Source organism: Bison bison, unplaced genomic scaffold, assembly GCF_000754665.1.
Source record: "Bison bison bison isolate TAMUID 2011002044 unplaced genomic scaffold, Bison_UMD1.0 scf7180017864322, whole genome shotgun sequence".
Lineage (NCBI taxonomy): Eukaryota > Metazoa > Chordata > Mammalia > Artiodactyla > Bovidae > Bison > Bison bison.
In genome coordinates, this window is record NW_011494894.1 from 8,262,734 (window position 1) to 8,280,572 (window position 17,839).

General features: G+C 45.1%; 1 protein-coding gene across 1 annotated transcript in view; it reads left to right on the forward strand.

Annotated features, from left to right (window-relative positions):
• Window positions 1-1,179: 1,179 nt before the first annotated feature.
• RGS8 (regulator of G-protein signaling 8) overlaps window positions 1,180-17,839 on the forward strand; it is a 26,505-nt gene continuing 9,845 nt past the window's right edge. The window contains exons 1-3 of the mRNA XM_010853119.1: window positions 1,180-1,205; window positions 3,635-3,736; window positions 4,974-5,038. Of these exons, the coding sequence (XP_010851421.1) occupies window positions 1,180-1,205; window positions 3,635-3,736; window positions 4,974-5,038 (193 nt within the window). The remainder of the gene's footprint in view (window positions 1,206-3,634; window positions 3,737-4,973; window positions 5,039-17,839) is intronic.

Here is a 17,839-nt window from a genome sequence, read left to right on the forward strand (position 1 = left end):
GTCCCTGCCAGGAACACAGCCCTAGCTCAGTCCCCTGCACACAAAGTCTAATTCTTTTCCCCCCCAGTTTTAAGAAAGCAGTCTTTTAATTTGATTAATTATAGTAGTATGAGAGAAGGTTTTTTTTTTTTTTTTTAAAGTATTGGTGAAATGTTCCCGGTGATATCAAAATAATTTAACCTGCGTAGATCTTGCTGGGGCCGTATCTATCTAAATTAGGTTTCTTTGAAAATGGATTCTATGTTTGGTGTCAGGGTTCCCAGGGGAACCCTTAATGGATAGGCTGCTCTCCTCACGTGTTTCTTCCTATCAGTTTCGTCTGTGGGAACAAAGGGTTTGACGCCCTGAGAGTGGGACCCCACAGGAGAGAGAGGGGATCAAGTCAATCAGGCCTCTACCTGGAGACCCACGTTTCCCTGATGCGCTTCCTGCTTCAGGTCAGGGACAGGCCAGTCCCCAAACTGTGGAAGGTCAGGCAGTCTCCATCTGGGATGGGGAGAGTGACTTGCATATTCATTTCTTCAGCCTGTGCCTGTGATCCCTGCAAAGGAGCAAACCTGAGTGGTGACAGCGCCTGACGAGCCTCCCTTGGAGTTCTTCCAACCTTCCTCCCGCTCACGCCCTCCCCGGGCTCCGGCACTCCCACCTCCGGGACAGGTCCCCTTGGAGGGAGGTGAGAAACAGCCAATTAAAGGATTCTGGAGCAAGCGCTGACCCCTCCTCCCCCACCCAGGGCTGGCTGGTCACTTGGGCCCCACTCAAGTAAGACATAGGGAACAGTCATTTTGGGCTTGCGGTGCTGTGCCTTCCTCCCCAGGGAGGGGCTCGCGTCCCACTTTACGTTAATGGTCAGTAGCCGGGGAAGCAGGGACTCCTGACCAACAGGCAACAATGTGAATCCACCCAACACCTGATCCTCGTGCACCCTGGTTGGTCACCCTTGGTCAGGACCAGCAGACGTTCGTGGGGGACGGGGGTGTGTGGGGAGGTATTTCCTTGGCAGACGGTCACCTGCTAGGACTTGCAGTACAGTCAGAGAGGGGGGCCCCCTCTTACAGCAGATTCTTTGATTTTAGGTGAGAGGACGTGAAAGGGTAAATCCCTGAGCCCTGCAGTCTTATCTCCCGCCCTGTCGTCCCTGCACATCAGCCAGAGCGTTAACCATAAGTGGGCGCCCGTATGGCCGCTTTACTGATGCCACGCAGGTAACTGATGCTAACATGTTTTCTCATCTTTCTTTCCTCTTTTTCCACCTTCCCACCTACCCTGCTGTCTGAGCCAGCCCCAAACCTTCTAATCCTGTGGGTGGATCACTGGCCTCCATCCCCCAGGCCTCCTGTGTGGACTGTGCTGTGTTTGCCTGGATGCTTCTTGCAGAGTTGGGGCCTTGCAAGCAGAACCTGCCTTAGCACCAAGCCCTGCCCTACGGGATGGGACTCAGAGGGTGGGACTGTGCATGAGCTTGTATTGAACCTTTTAGGGGTCTCTCTGTGTTACTGGGATAGAGAAGAAAGATGAGGGCAAGTCCTTTGTTTTTAAAGTAGCCTTAACCTTTGACTCTTGCTTTTGCTCCTGTTATTTCAGACCTAATGAAAAGGTTAAGTCTCAGTTAGACAAGATAGAAAGTCAGAACTATTTTGCCCCAAAGGATATTTTATGGAAGATTTTTGCAAACTATTTGGAAGACTCACTGTTGTCTTGGTAACAAGCAGCACCCTTTACACTGGCCCCTGCTAAACCTTGTTAGATGGCTTGCATGGATTTGCCACTTATTGAAGTCCTCTTAATTGCTCTTTTGGGGGCATCGACCTGACTATTCACTGACTGATGTTTCTGAGGCACCGAGGAATGAGCCAACTCACTCTGAGTTGGTTCTGGCCTGTGGTGCAGCCTGGGCAGGACCTGCACTTGAATTCATGGAATGTGATGATTCAAGGGCCCTTAATCAGTTGCTCCAATAGCCTGATGCTGGGACACCCTGTGATTTGTAAGAGCAAGTGGACATGACATGCTCACTGTTGAGGGAGAGAGAATGGCTGTAGCCAGTGTTTTGAAATGCAAGGAAATCGATGGCTGCACAGTGAGCCTGGCTGAGATGAGAGCTGGGGGCACAGGATATGCAGGAGAGGAGATATTTCTGGGGCCTTGGATGTTCTGGCCTTAAAAGGCTCCTCGGAGATAGGCTGTGCATGTGTTGTCTACCCCCGCCGAAGGTAATACCATCCCCGTAGACGTTTGCTGGATGAGATTTCTGTGAACAATGACCGGGGTCAGAGATGAAAACCCATTTGAAGTAAAAGAGCTTGAATTGGATCTCACATCTCTACCCAGGTCCAGGATTTGTGAAAATGAGGAAGGGAAACCAGGATGGAAGAAGTTCCTTTTAACAAGGAGAATAATGTCTTCTTGGACTATTTCCAGGCCAAATTGTCACCAGCGTGTACATGGCGGTCCCCTTTTATCAGCTACTTTTAAGTCCTGCTCATCCCAAACTCCTCCCTCTTACCTTTGCCCTCCATCCAAGGAGTGATCATGGTTAGAGGTCAGGGGTCAATGAACTTAATCTATCAGGAACCAGGGAGTAAATATTGTCAACTTCATGGGCCATACAGTCCATCCTCAACCACCCAACTGTGCCCTTATGTTCGAAAACAGCTTCAGACCATATATAAACAAGCAGGGTGTTTCCAATAAATAAGATTCCAATAAAATTTTATTTACACAAACAGGTATCTCTCAGGGCTGTAATTTTCCAATCTCACTGAAAGGTCAAAGGGGGCTAATATTGAGAGTCTGAAAGAGATATTAGCTTCATTTCTCTTGGATGCTGTCACAACAAGTAACTGCAAAGTGTCTGGTCCTTAAGAAAACAAAAAATATGAGAAATTTAAGCACGCATGTTAAAATTTTAAATGTGTTGATTGAGATTAGCCAAAATACAAATAAGTGTATGAGAGCTTAGTTAAGTGAAATTGCTAACAGAGGGTACCCTGCTTCTTAGCTGCTGATTGTACCCACTGCTTCTGCTTCCCACCTGCAGGCATCAGTCCTCTGGTCTGTCACCATTCATGTCTATCCTCAGCTTTGTGGGATGAATGGGAAGGACCTGAGGTAGAATTGACCTGCCCTGAAGGTCCCTACTTTGTGCTCTGAGATCCTGTGACAGGCATCACTGTGTCACTCGAGCATCTCTCTCTCTCCGTGTGGCTATCACTGGGGCTCTGCAGTCAAGAGTTATCGCTGCTGCTGCTACTTTGCCCTCCTAGAGGGAGAGCAAAATGTGGATTGTTACTTCGCCATCACTGTATTTCCTTTCCCCACAGAGAATCCTAATTTAGAAATTCTTCCAAGCTAATGACCTTCATTGACTTACCATCAACTTGCATGTCAGCTTTAAAAAGCGTTAAGCCTCTAGGGCTAGGGGACCTATTACTATTCCGGTCGTCAAGATAGGGAGTGAATACTGCCCTTGATCCTCTTGGTGTTTCTCCTCTCGCTCATGAAATCTTCAGGGGCCACCTGGGGAAGGATGGGAGCGGGGCGGGGCTGGCCTCTGCCACAGCAGCTCCCCTTTGGGGGCTGACAGTTATTTTCATGACAGTTCCCCATCTTTCTGCCCTTGTGTTTGTTGCAGGAACAAAGGGATGAGGACTCGACTGGGATGCCTGTCTCACAAGTCTGACTCTTGTAGCGATTTCACAGCCATTCTTCCCGACAAACCCAACCGTGCTCTAAAGTGAGTTATACCGCCACACTGCATCCCCAGAGTGTCGGCCATGGGATGCTCACGCTGGGACTATACAACCCCTTCTTCTCTGGTAGATGGCTGAAGAGATGAGCCGAGTGACAATAACTTCCAGTCTCTTGGTGGCTTCTTTTCTATCTTTGAACGCAAGTGAAAGAATGTTATCTTCCTTTTCAAAGCATATGGCTTCAGAATAGGGATCCTCCTTTTTCTCCTAAGAAAGCCATATTAAGCACCACTCTTATAAAGCTGCAGTGAAGAATACTTCTTTGTTCTACTTAATTGTCAACCTGAGCTTCTCAGTTTGGAAACACTCAAATCTACTCTTAAAAATCTGCTTAGGTTGAGATGATCTGGTTTCAGTGCCTATTCTCTGTGCAGGCACTGTCTTAAATGACGTCACAAACGGTACCTCATTTAACCCTCATGGGGTGCTGTGATGGGTGCCTTCAACCCCATTAAAGAGGCGAGGAAACAAAGCTGGCAGTAAGAGATGGAGTCAGGAACTCAGCCTCACTTTTGTTTCCAAGTCCAGCTTCTTTCCGTTGTGATTGTGATATGTTAGTTAACTAATTTATTAAGGAGAGGTATAGTTGGCTTGGTGGCTCAGATGGTAAAGAATCCACCTGCAATGCAGGTTTTGATCCCTGGGCCGTTAAGATCCCTTGGAGAAGGAAATGGCAGCCCACTCCAGTATGCTTGCCTGAAGAATTCTATGGACAGAGGATTGTAGGGGAGGGGGTCACAAAGAGTCAGACATGACTGAGCAACTAACACTTTAACTTTCATAGTTGGCTTACAACGGCATCTGTTTTCTTATTTTTTAAATTTTGCTTTTAATTTATTTTGGCTGCCCTGTGCAGCTTATGGGATCTTAGTTTCCCTTCCAGGGATTGAACCTGGGCTCTTGGGAATGAGAACACTGAGTCCTAACTGCTGGGTTGCCAGGGAATTCCCCTACGGTGGCATCTTTAGAGGATATACTTTCTTAGTTTTGCTTTTTAGACTGAAAGCCAACTTATTAAACTTACGGAATCCCAATTCTGAGATTCTTCTATCAGCTACTTAAGAATGTGTACATTTCTAGCAACAGGATTGCAGGAGTCCAAACGTGGTCTTCACTTGCCCTCCATTGCTTTGATTTGTTCTCATGAGCAAATCTCAGTGGTGGCTGAAGGAGAGGTCGTCATTGCAGAAAGATTCAAGACAGATGTGTCTTCTTTCCTAGGAGACTATCCACAGAAGAAGCTACAAGGTGGGCAGATTCCTTTGATGTGCTTCTCTCCCATAAGTGTAAGTAAAATTCAGGCTTTATCATGTCTCAGCAAATCATTCATTTTGTAAAAGATGAACACACCATGATCCAGGTACTGTGCCTGGTGTTCCAGACAGCTCCAGCCTGCACCCTCAGAGAGCCTGAGTATAGACAAGAAAATATAATTTAAATGCTCTGGGAAGAGGGCCCTTATTTTCTGTTTTCTGAGCTGAAAATTTGGTCCCAAGAAGCCTTCATGTCTCAGCAACTTTAGCAAGAAAGAATTTGATTTAGAGAGTTGGAGTGATGGGTTCTTTGGGAATGAAAGTCTAGATTCCATGCAGATCTTGCTTTATAAAATTAAATGACCTCCCCCCAAGTCACTGGAGAGCCTGGGGTTACTCATCAGTCAAAAGAATATTTTGTGCATTTTGTTATTGACTTGGGTTGGCAGAGTTTTGAGTTTTCTTATCCCTCCTTATTTGGGGGGTTTACTATCCCAGCTGTATTATACCCTCAACTTGCCATAAGTTTTATTAGTACACACTTCTGGTATCTTTCCTTTTCTGTTGCCCCCTTGCCTCATCTCATATGCCTTCTGCTTGCCACAAAGACAGAAAGAGTTGTGCATTTTCATAGGAAGGGCATTTTGATGGGAGCCGGACTTTTCAGCTCTTGCTTTTTTTCTCATCGTAAGCAAGTCCAAGTTCACTGGGCTTCACGACCTAGTGGCATGAAAAACATGGAAGTAGGAAAGCAGAGGTAAAGAAGATGGAAGGGTCTTTTGAGGAGAAAGGAAGGTTTTACACAGGCATTCAGTGCTCCCTGTAAATTTGTCTTGTTGGTATTAGGAATCCTGATTGATCTGGGAGCAGGAGGGAAGCTTTTGGCATGGAGTGTGGAACATGATTTTGCACTGCGAAGTGAAGGGCATTGGCTGGTATATCCTTGTTTTCTGGATTCTGACCCAGCTCGGCTACCAGATAGTTGATGGCCTTGATGGGGTTGCTCTGTCTTTAGAAAATGTCTTTAAAAGTGACTTCGCTTTCATCTAGAGGAGCAGTTCCTTCTAACCATATCCTTGGTCCTAATACTAATTAACAACTGCTTTTGAATAGTTTTTAAAGTGAAATGCAAAATTTAAGAATAAGCACATATTGTAACGAGTAATTTTGTGAGACAAATAGTCATTTTAGTGTTCTATGGATTACAGTTAGGAAGGAAAATAAAGCAGAGGAGATACAGCAAGTATAACATATGGCTGTAACACCAAACAGCAAACTTCTGTGGTGAATTTGCCAAAGCAATGGCGTATGCGTGATAATACTTAGGATTTGACAGCAATGGTCGTTTTTTTATGCGGCAATTCTGACTTATTTTCTGGAGTGACATTAGGCGGCTAAACAAGTGTCACTATCAATTTACTCCTTTTCTGGCTGGATTTGACTCAAGGTCATCTTGAAGTTTGGTTTCTATTTCAGCCTCATGACTGACTCAGTTTAAGTCCCTGAGGCTGTTTCCTCATTCTTAAATCGGGATGGAAATACCTGTGTGCCACCTGTCACCCAGGTGTGAGAATCTTCACGAGAGGTAACCTTTAGATGATTTTGGGGTTCTCTATGCAAAGGTGTTTTGTGAGAATATGGTGGAATTTTTTTAAGAATGGAATTTTAAAAGAATTTTTCTCAAATGAGAAATAAATGTGCCTTGAGAATAAGACTGCAAATTTTGCTGCCGATGATTAATGAGAAGCCTTTACAGACAAAGTTTATGGTACTAAAGCTAGTGGATGGATGCTCAGGGTATATTTGGATTTCTTTAATGGTAAGACCCGGAGATTGAGAGGTTTAATTGTATTTGTTTGATTCAATGACTTTTAGAGCTAAAGACACTTGGTTCTGCTTCTGTCACAGGTACTTTGGGTTTCCAGGAATGAAATAACAATTTTCTGAGAGGGAGATTCCACTAAAGGGTTACAAGCTGACACCAGATTGCCTCTTTGTAAAAAAAAAAAAAAAAAGGTACAGAAATAGGCTTTTGGAACTTTGAAGTTCTGTGATCTTTCTTGGAATCTGATGTTCATTTTTATTTATTTATTTTTTACTACGGAAATAAAAAGCCGATGAAGTGAATGTCTTTGAGAAGCAAGGGACTTTCATTTAGGGGCTTCTGGCAGAATTTCAAGGTTTTAACACTTGAAAACTTACTCCCCATGAATCTGTGGAGGGTCAGAGACCAGCCTACCTCCAAGAGTGTTGGCAACTTTCTAAAAGTCTAATTAATTTGGGTTAGTATTATGACTCAATTAGGCCTGATTAAGCTTTTCCAAAGGGATTACATGTGTGCTGGTCTCTTAAGAGGGACAGCAGTTGATCAGAGGTGCACAGGAATTTAAACAACAAAATGTCCTAAAAAGAAAAGAGAATGATTGAATGACTGGGCTCCAGGAACACTTGTGTTGGTCTAGAACACACTGGCTGGTAATTCTCCAGGCAGCTGTCCTCCCTGCATATTCTATTTCAGAAAACTCAGATAATTGTTCTTGTTCCCATTCTCAGTCGACAGAGCATCTCTGCCATCTTGCCCTGCCTGGATGTTTTCATTCTCTCCAAAAGGTGAACCGAGTCCTCATTATGGACAAAATCTATGCTAAGTTGCTGATGGGCAGGGGGCTGCAAGATGAACCAGACTGTCCTTCCCTGGTGGAGAATGCAGCCTTCTGAGAAAACAGACATGCCTACAGACAATAAAGATACAGGCAGTGTGCTAAGACTCGGGGGGGTGGGGGGAGATCAAGATTTCACATAGGATCTTGGCATCCAGTGTTTCTCTTAAATGCTACCTAATCTGTGTTAGAGGTCCTTACCAATCCAGAGCAGAAGGGCTGCTTTTGGTTTAGAACAGCGGTCCCCAACCTTTTTGGCACCAGGGACTAGTTTCATGGAAGACAATTTTTCCATAGACTGGAGTGAAGGGATGGGTGGAGGGGTTGTTTTGGGGATGATCCAAGTACAGTACATTTACTGCATTTTATTTCTATTGTTATTACATCAGCTCCACCTCAGATCATCAGGCATTAGATCCCAGAGGTTGGGCACCCCTGGTTTAGAGATTTGTTCCATTTAATGGGGAGCATGTTTCTGCTTGGAGAAGGCAATGGCACCCCACTCCAGTACTTCTGCCTGGAAAATCCCATGGATGGAGGAGCCTGGTGGGCTGCAGTCCATGGGGTCGATAAGAGTCGGACACGACTGAGCGACTTCACTTTCACTTTTCACTTTCATGCATTGGAGAAGGAAATGGCAACCCACTGCAGTGTTCTTGCCTGGAGAATCCCAGGGACGGGGGATCCTGGTGGGCTGCCACCTATGGGGTCGCACAGAGTCGGACATGACCGAAGCGACTTAGCAGCAGCAGCAGCAGCAGCAGCAGCAGTGTGTTTCTGCTCACACTAACTGGTAGTCAGACCTCTCAATTTTGACCCAGCTCTACTGCTAAATAGCTGGATGGCCTTGATGGAATCCTTCATTCTCTTGGAAAATCTGTTTCCTCATCTGTACAGTGAAGGCTCTGGACTCAAGAGGGCTGGATTGAGCTCTGCCCTGTTCTAGGAGGCTGTCTACAGCAACCACCAGGATTGGCAATCACTCGTCACCTACGGCAGGTGGTTTGAGTCAGCACTGCCTGCAGGGTTATATAAAAGTGCTTTAGAGGTGAAATGGCTTGAGCAAGCAGATAAGAGGCGAGGCCACCTGTGTTATGAAGCCTTCTCTCCTTGGCAGGATCCCACTGGACAGGGATGCACCTCATGGGTTGAAATCTCAGGCAAAAAAGAACTCTACTAAATCTTAAACCGTAGAATAAAAAAAGCTAGGACACAAATACTTGAAGCAGTTTTATTTCCAATTACATTTGCTTACAAATGTAGTACAGAGCTGAAGAAGAACCCGTGGCGGTCTAGGAGATAACTATTTGCTAAGTGCTCTTTTTTTTTTAACCAACAAATGAAAAATGAAATTGAAATTGCTGATGGCTTCATTAGATAGAGAGGGATTTCTAATGTGCGTTAATTTGGCATCTTTTTCCTGTTCAACCAGTGACAATTAGACTTGGTGCCTGTGAGTGTGCACATAGTCTGTCCCTGGGGGGGTGTGTGCATGCGCCCACCTCTGCAGTTCAGACCTGGGATGAAGCCTCCCGGCTTGTGGGAAATCTTCTCTGACAGGTTGCTGGAGAGTACAGAATTGTGTGTCTTCTGCTTTTATTCCTCATGAGGTTCAGACATATGCTTGTTATTTGTCCAGCTTTTAGTAGGACATTCAGTCCTTAACTCTGAATTGATTCTCTCTCCTTCCCTCTGTCCCTCCCTCCTTTTTTTTTTTTTTTTGACATAAAAGTTGAAATTCATTCCAGTTTTAAGGTGAAGGTGGAGACCGTGTTCCTTTCCCCTCCTCTGAGTTCTAGCAGCCTGATCCCCCACCTGGATGACAGAGCTCCCTATCCTGGGTCTCCGTTTGGTCCTTGTCTTTGTTTCATTGTTTGCAGAGCATGAAAGGTCCACACTGACCTGTCCCCACCAGGCCCAGGGAAAGCAAGATTCATGGAACAGTATAACTGAAAGCTCTTTTACATTTGCAGAGTTAGTCTTCATCTCTGAGCAAAGGAGATCAGTAAAGAAGCTTTTAGTTTAATGAAAAAATTAGCCCCTTTGGGATAATGATTGAGATACAGAAAAATGATGATGTGACCTGGTCACATGGCACCCGAGCAGAAAACCCCAAACAAGCAGACACTAAAATTATCAGCTCACGAAATTCCACACTCGTTCGTCCAAGTGGCCTTTAGCTCTAGAATGTACAGTTTAATAATCAGATTTCCATTTGTCACACAGGCCTCCCCTCATTCCTCTCCAAGCCCTAAGGTTCTAGAATAGTGTTACTCAAAGTTGGATCCATGGAAGGCTGCATCAGCAGCGGATGATTCGATGGGAGCTTGTGAGAAAGGCAAATTCTTGGGTCTTGGCTCATACCTACTGAATCAGAATCTCTGCAAGTAGGGGCCCATAATCTGTTTTTTCTCTATACGGGTGTGTGCTCAGTCATGTCCAACTCTTTGCAACTTGGTGGGATTATAGCCCACCAGGATCCCCTGTCCATGGAATTCTCCAGGAAAGAATGCTGGAGTGGGTTTCCATTTCCTTCTTCAGGGGATCTTCCCGACCCAGAGATGGAACCCACATCTCTTGCATCTCCTGCACTGGCAGGCGGATTCTTTACCACTGCTCTCAAATACAAGTAGGGAAAACTATGAACCTGGAACATCTTGGTGGGGCAGGTGGTTAGTGCTTTCCAAGAGAGACACTAAAGACTGGACTTCAGTTCTCCAAGATTCTCAGGCAACACATCCATTTAATGGGGCAGCGTCTATGTGTTGCAGAGTCCTCATATATAGCAGACATGGTAGAGGGTCTTCACAGTAAATAAATACGGCAGGCGTACTTTCTGGATAAAGTGAGGATATAGGTTAGAAAGAGATACTCTAACTAGAGGTGGATGGAAAAGAAACTTCTCTTCCTCTTTACTACCCTCTCTGTTATCATTGTTAAGTCATTAAGCTGTGTCCAACTCTTTTCCGACCCCATGGGCTGTAGCCCGCCAAGCTCCTCTGTACACGGGATTTCCTAGGCAAGAATACTGGAGTGAGTCGCCCTTTCCTTCTTCAGGGGATCTTCCCAACCCAGGGATCGAACCCATGTCTCCTGCATTGGCAGGTGTTTTCCTTACTGCTGAGCCACCAGGGAAGCCTGCCACCCTCTCTACATTGCTATAATTTTTACTTTCACCCACCCGGGGGGTATGGGTACATTCAGCCTTTATAGAAGAACTGCCAGGAATACATAAGGCAGCTATTAAAAGCTCACTGGAAAAGGTTTGAATGAAAGCAATTGGACACTCATTCTGTTGCTTACCAGCTGTGACCTTTGGTAAATTATGTAACCTCTATAAACCTCGCTTTCTTCATCTATGAAAGGGGAATGCTTAGACTTACCTTGTAGAGTTATGAAAGTGAAAGTGAAGTCGCTCAGCCGTGTCCGACTCTTTGCGACCCCATGGACTGTAGCCTACCAGGCTCCTCCCTCCATTGGATGGCGAGAATTAAATGTGATTGTGAAATGCTATGCATGATGACTGGTGCATAGTGAGGCTCCATGAAGGATAACTATTATTATTTTTGTTATAACCCAACATTAAATTCACTGAGAACAAATGCCTTTTATGACTCCTATATGCTAGAGATGGTGTAAGCTCCTTGATCCCATAGGCAGTTTGAGGTTGAACTCGGTGGGTGGGATGTGGGTCATGTTAGTTTCACCAGTGGGCTTATTTAGATTTCATAATACCTCCCTCCACTTGCCACATGAGGTTTTGACATCCTTTCCTCATAGCGTCCCAATTTCCTCTCAATGTATGTGAGAGAATCTACCTGGATATGTAGTCTTTTCTTTTTTTAAATTTAAATAACATTTATTAACAAAAGTATTGATTTTATTTTTAATTTTATTGGAGTATAATTGATTTACAATATTGTGTTAGTTTCTGGCATACAGTAAAGTGAGTCAGTAATACATATGCATATATCTATCCTTTTTTTAGATTCTTTTCCCGTATAGACTGTTGCAGAGTATTGAGTAGATTTCCCTGTGCCACACAGTGGGTCCTTATTAATTATCTCTTTTATGTATAGTAGCATGTATATCAATCTCAGTCTCGCAATTTATCCCTCCCCTCCTTAGCCCCTGGTAACCATCTGTTTGTTTCCTACTTCTGTGACTCTATTTCTGTTTTGTTCATAAATTCATTTGTATCCTTTTTAAAGATTTCATATATAATTGATATTATGTGATTTGTCTTTGACTTACTTCACTCAGTATGACAATCTTTAGGTCCATCCATGTTCCTGCAAATGGCATTATTTTGTTCTATTTTATGGTTGAGTAGTATTTATTGTATATATGTACCACATCTTCTTCAGCGGGAGGTAGTTTTTAAAAGCCCAGCAGGTAAATCTGCTATGTTCCCTCTTTGAGAGTCCTTGCAGAATTGTTATATCAAACCAGCCAGACAAGCATTCCCAAACACTTAATTTTTGAAATCTTTTAAGCTGTGGGCTGTGTACATGGGATTTGACAATATTTCTCTTGTCTTTACAGTTATTTGTGGATGCTAAACTTTCACTGTATTTGGGGCACATCTCCTTTTTCACATATTTAATAAAAAATATTCCTTGCTAATTTCTTATAATAGTTGCAGATACAGGTTCTATCATGTTCTGTTACTTGACTAAGTTTCTGCTTGACAAAATAAGAAGGAACACTGGACTAGAAGTGTTAAGACCCAGGCTCTCCTTTCTCTTCAGACCACATCCTAGGAATGAGGAACTGTGCAACCCAGGGCCTCACCGGTTCCTAGTGTTCAGTGTAGGGCTGGATCGTAGTATCTCCCACGTCCTTCCTGACTCAAAGATTCTAGCAACTAAGTCCTGCTACTTCATAATCTAACATCTTCCTGTATATACACTAACAAAGTAGAGATCATTGAAGAAAATTACGTTAATCACAAGACTGAAGTACAATTAGCATAGTAATTGCTTGCCAATAAATGTCAAGAACCGGAAATAGTTTGTTCTCTAAATAATCTTCCTACCTAAATCTTCTTAGCCAAAGTTATTTGCTTTAAAACCTTCATTCTGTAGATAACATAAAAGGAAGGCTTTGATCCTGGTGCTATTCTCATCACAAATTTCAAATTAGTAAGCTTGGCTCTGAATCACAGAGGTTTTGATTTGCCGTTAATGTATGTAGCCTAGATTTTATAAATGTATATTCCTCTCTTCTCCTGTCTGACCTTGGACCCATGCGCCAGCTTATTTTTCCCAATTGGTCAGGGATGCAAGAGGACTCTGGTCTTTGAGACTACTACACTTTAGCAAACAGAAAGCTAAAAATAAATAAATAAATAAATCATTCTTGTGATCTTGTATTTTTCCAAGCCTGGGGACTGAGTTAGGCTGCAGCCCACCCCCACTGCCGGCTAAATCAGGACTCCTGGACCTTGAACTGTTACCTAAGCCCCCCTCCCCGCCGCACCAGCTGCACTGATCATTCATAGTGACCCAGTTTCTTTTCTTATGTAAGCACCCTGCATCAAAGAACTAGAGGGAGGGTGCCGGCAGCAGGCAGCGTGTGCGGCCACGGGTGTGTTCTTGGAGATGCTGTGCCTGCTCGGGAGGACGTCAAAATTCTGTCCCATGTTCCAGGAATTCTGGTCACCAGCTTTTCCGTTCCTGCGACTCGATAGACACTACTTTCAGACATGTCTGATGTCTTTAGAGCCTTGACTTCTTAGAGGGTTGTACAGAGAAAACCCAGTATGAAATGAAAAAGGAAAAAGGCGGATCCTCCTGTTTCTCTCTCATTTTCCTCAACTGTTTCTCACCCATCATCTTTAAGTTACCAGGGTCGTTTTTCCGTGTTAGGCATTTTTTTTTTTAATTGGAGGATAATCACTTTACAATGTTGTGTTGGTTTTTGCCATGCAACAATGTGAATCAGCCATGAGTATACATCAGGCATGTTATGTTCTGTCTAATGAGTCCTTAAGGCAGCAAAGTACGGGAATAATGGTCACAAACATGTATGGAGCAATCACTGTTTTGGTGTCAGACTCTGCATGCTCTTTACATGCATTAAGAGTTTCACGGGGAAGGTACTATTAGCATCTGCATTTCAAGGAGGAGAGAACTGAGCCTCAGAGAGGTCTAGTGTCTTGCTCAAGGTCACACTTAACTAGTGTGTGTCGAGCCAGAACACAGTCCCAGGCAGAATAGCTTCAGGACTCAGAAGTCACTCTTTCTGGCTGCCTGGAATCTGTGGGTGTGGTGAAGGGGGGACTCTATTTCTCTGGGTACTGGGGAGGGAACTGGGTCTAGGATGCCCCAGGGAGGGGTGGGTAAGGAGGGGTGGATGTATATGGCTGGGCGGGGGTGGGGGGAGGGCAGAGGAAGCACAGCTAATAAAGCAGGTCACTCTCAGAAGCCAGTGGAGGCTATGAGCCTTTCAGAGATGAAGCAGCATCTTGCATTTTAACCAACTGCAGTTTATGGACAAGTGGAAGGGAAGGAGAGGGTCCTGGTAGAAAGAAGGGGAAAGATGGAAGGAGGATTGAAAAGGGATGGAAGACAGAAGAGAAGGGGAAAAGGCAGGGAAAGATGTTGAGGAATCAGGCAGAGGACCAGACAAAAGACTTGCTGGGAGGAGGTGGGAGGTGATAGAAGGGGGAGGAAAAGATGCAGATGAAAAGAAGAAACACTGCTGTAGTCCCATAAACTTCCTCAGCTAGGTCACAGGATCAGAAAAGGTGGGCCAGGTCGGGACCAGTGGTCTGTACACAGCAGGGAAGGGGAGGGGCTCCTGCAGTCATGGGGGTGGGAGGCTTCCACCTGCATCTCAGGGTCCTTTTTGCAGGATGAAACTTCTCTTTGCACAGTGACCCTCCTCCCTGCCTTGCTCAGAGGCGGCCCTGGGAATGTAAAAGGAGGGGGCGATAGGCTGCGCTGAGAGGGGAGGGGAAGGAAAGGAGGAGGGCTGCGATCCCCAGGGTGGGGGCAGGCGTCTTTCAAAGACACTTTTCGGGTCATCTTTGCTACAGTGCTGCTGTTCGGGTCCAGACCCTCCCAGGCCTTTCTCCCTTCCTTCCCCATCTCTCACTGAGCTCTTCCCTTGGAATGCCAGGCAATTTTAAGTACCATATTTTGCTTCAGTTCCCCTCCCACATCCTCTGAAGCCTCTGAAATGCAAGCAAACACATTTTGGATCAAGGTCACCTGGAAGGATGCACTCTACAAGGTCACTCAGCTGTGCTGTGTGATGGTGTCCTGGGGCTGGGGTGCGGGAGTGTGTCTGTCTGCTCTGTGAGGTACCCCTGCATCCTGGGAGGGACACTCAGGGTGGATATCAGAGCTGTGGAAAAGAAACAAGCCTGATTCTAGGTTATGGCTGGTACCTGGTAGCCTCTGTGGACCACACAGAGATGGTGGTGGCCAATGTTGTCTTGCTGGAGAATCCCCGGCTCTGTGGGCCAAATGTTGCCTTTGCCCTGGTGGAGCGTACTTTCATCATACCGTCCAATGTGGGGTTATTGTTCATCCCGCCTTTGGAGGAAGTGATAACGTGGGACCCACCAATGGTCACGAGCGGACAACAGGCAGAGTGGGCTCCGAAGTCATGTAGATGTGTGTGTAAATCCACCTTCCACCCCTCACAGGCCAAATGACCACAGTCATTTCACTTGAACTCTCCAAGATGAGAAGACCTGGGCTTCAAGATGTTAAGGTGTTTTTCCAAGGTCTCACAGGATTCGAACCCAGGCTGTCTGACCCCACAGCCTCTGGCTTAATAACGGGCTTGGTGTAGAGGTTATGTGAGTTGATAACTGGACTGCACACCATAGAACTTGCCCTGGGGTAAGTTCTGGATGTGTGATGGTGAGGAGGAGGAGGATGGAAAGCCATCCACTGAGAGCTGTGTGTGATGCAGGCTGGTGATTGTGATGGAAGCCCAGGGTGGAGCACTAACCCTACCTGGGAGAGTTCATGAGATAGACCACCCTCACTTACAGACCAGGGTGCTGAGGCTAGGTCAGGTTGAATGTGCTAATTACCAGTGGCCTGCCTGTGACCTGAACTGGTACTCTAGCTGAGACTGCAGTGCTCCCACCCTAGGTGGGATGGGCGGACTCACCGGGCTGCCTGACAATCTGAGTATGAGCCCACCATGCATTTTACTCCAAATCCCCCTCCCCACACAGTCTGAGCTGCTGTAACTCCATTGGATTCTCCTGCCAAAGCGCATCCCTCTCTCCATGTTGTTCTCATCTCTCATACCCTTCCGCCTCCCTTGGTGACTTTTTTCATCTTCTCTCCACCTCATCTGTTGTCTTCATTACTGGAAATGTCGTCACCAGCATGTTCTCCAGACCGCCTTGGCTTGCACTGCAGTGGCTCTCCTCTCTAGTCGTCACTGGCGCAGGCAGGCATCCCTTGAGACCATCATGCAGAGCTGGGGACTGGACCACCAGCCGCAGAAGAATGCTGGCTCTGCAGTTTGGCCTCCTTGCCACTTGCTAACCATGCGACCTTCAGCAAGTTATTTAACTTCTCTAAGCTTCATCTTTCTCTGCTGTGAAATGAAGAAACTCTCAGGACCTATGCTGTTGATTTGCTAGAAGCAGCAAATGCCATGAGGCGCACAAAGCATTTGGTGCTGTGTCTAGCCCAAAATGCGTGCCCAGTACAAATTGGCAGGGAAAAAGAAATGCAAAAAGGCAAAATGGTTGTCTGAGGAGGCCTTACAAATAGCTGTGAAAAGAAGAGAAGTGAAAGGCAAAGGAGAAAAGGAAAAATATACCCATTTGAATGCAGAGTTCCAAAGAAAAGCAAGGAGAGATAAGAAAGCCTTCCTCAGTGTTCAGTGCATAGAAATAGAGGAAAATGACAGAATGGGAAAGACTAGAGATCTCTTCAAGAAAATTAGAAATACCAAGGGAACATTTCATGCAAAGATGGGCACAATAAAGGACAGAAATGGTATGGACCTAACAGAAGCAGAAGATAGTAAGAGGTGGCAAGAATACACAGAAGAACTATACAAAAAAGATCTTCACAACCCAGATAATCACGATGGTGTGATCACTCACCTAGAGCCAGAACATCCTGGAAGGCAAAGTCAAGTGGGCCTTAGGAAACATCACTATGAACAAAGCTAGTGGAGATGATGGAATTCCAGTTGAGCTCTTTCAAATCCTAAAAGATGATGCTATAAAAGTGCTGCACTCAATATGTCAGCAAATTTGGAAAAAGCAGCAGCAGCCACAGGACTGGAAAAGGTCAGCTTTCATTCCAGTCCCAAAGAAAGGCAATGCCAAAGAATGCTCAAACTATGGCACAGTTGCCCTCATCTCACACACTAGCAAAGTAATGCTCAAAATTCTCCAAGCCAGGCTTCAACAATACATGAACTGTGAACTTCCAGATGTTCAAGCTGGTTTTAGAAAAGGCAGAGGAACCAGAGATCAAATTGCCAACATCTGTTGGATCATCGAAAAAGCAAGAGAGTTTCAGAAAAACATCTATTTCTGCTTTATTGACTATGCCAAAGCCTTTGACTGTGTGGATCACAACAAATTGTGGAAAACTCTTAAAGAGATGGGAATACCAGACCACCTGACCTGCCTCTTGAGAAATCTGTATGCAGGTCAGGAAGCAACAGTTAGAACTGGACATGGAACAACAGACTGGTTCCAAATAGGGAAAGGAGTATGTCAAGGCTGTATATTGTCACCCTGCTTATTTAACTTCTATGCAGAGTACATCATGAGAAACGCTGGGCTGGAGGAAGCACGATCTGGAATCAAGATTGCCAGGAGAAATATCAGTAACCTCAGATATGCAGATGACACCACCCTTATGGCAGAAAGCGAAGAACTAAAGAGCCTCTTAATGAAAAGGAAAGAGGAGAGTGAAAAAGTTAGCTTAAAACTCAATATTCAGAAAATCATGATCATGATCATTCAGAAAAATTTGGATCATGGCATCTGGTCCCATCACTTCATGGGAAATAGATGGGGAAACAGTGGAAACAGTGACAGACTTTATTTTGGGGGCTCCAAAATCACTGCAGGTGGTGACTGCAGCCATGAAATTAAAAGATGCTTGCTCCTTGGAAGAAAAGCTATGACAAACCTAGACAGCATATTAAAAAGCAGAGACATTACTTTGCCAAC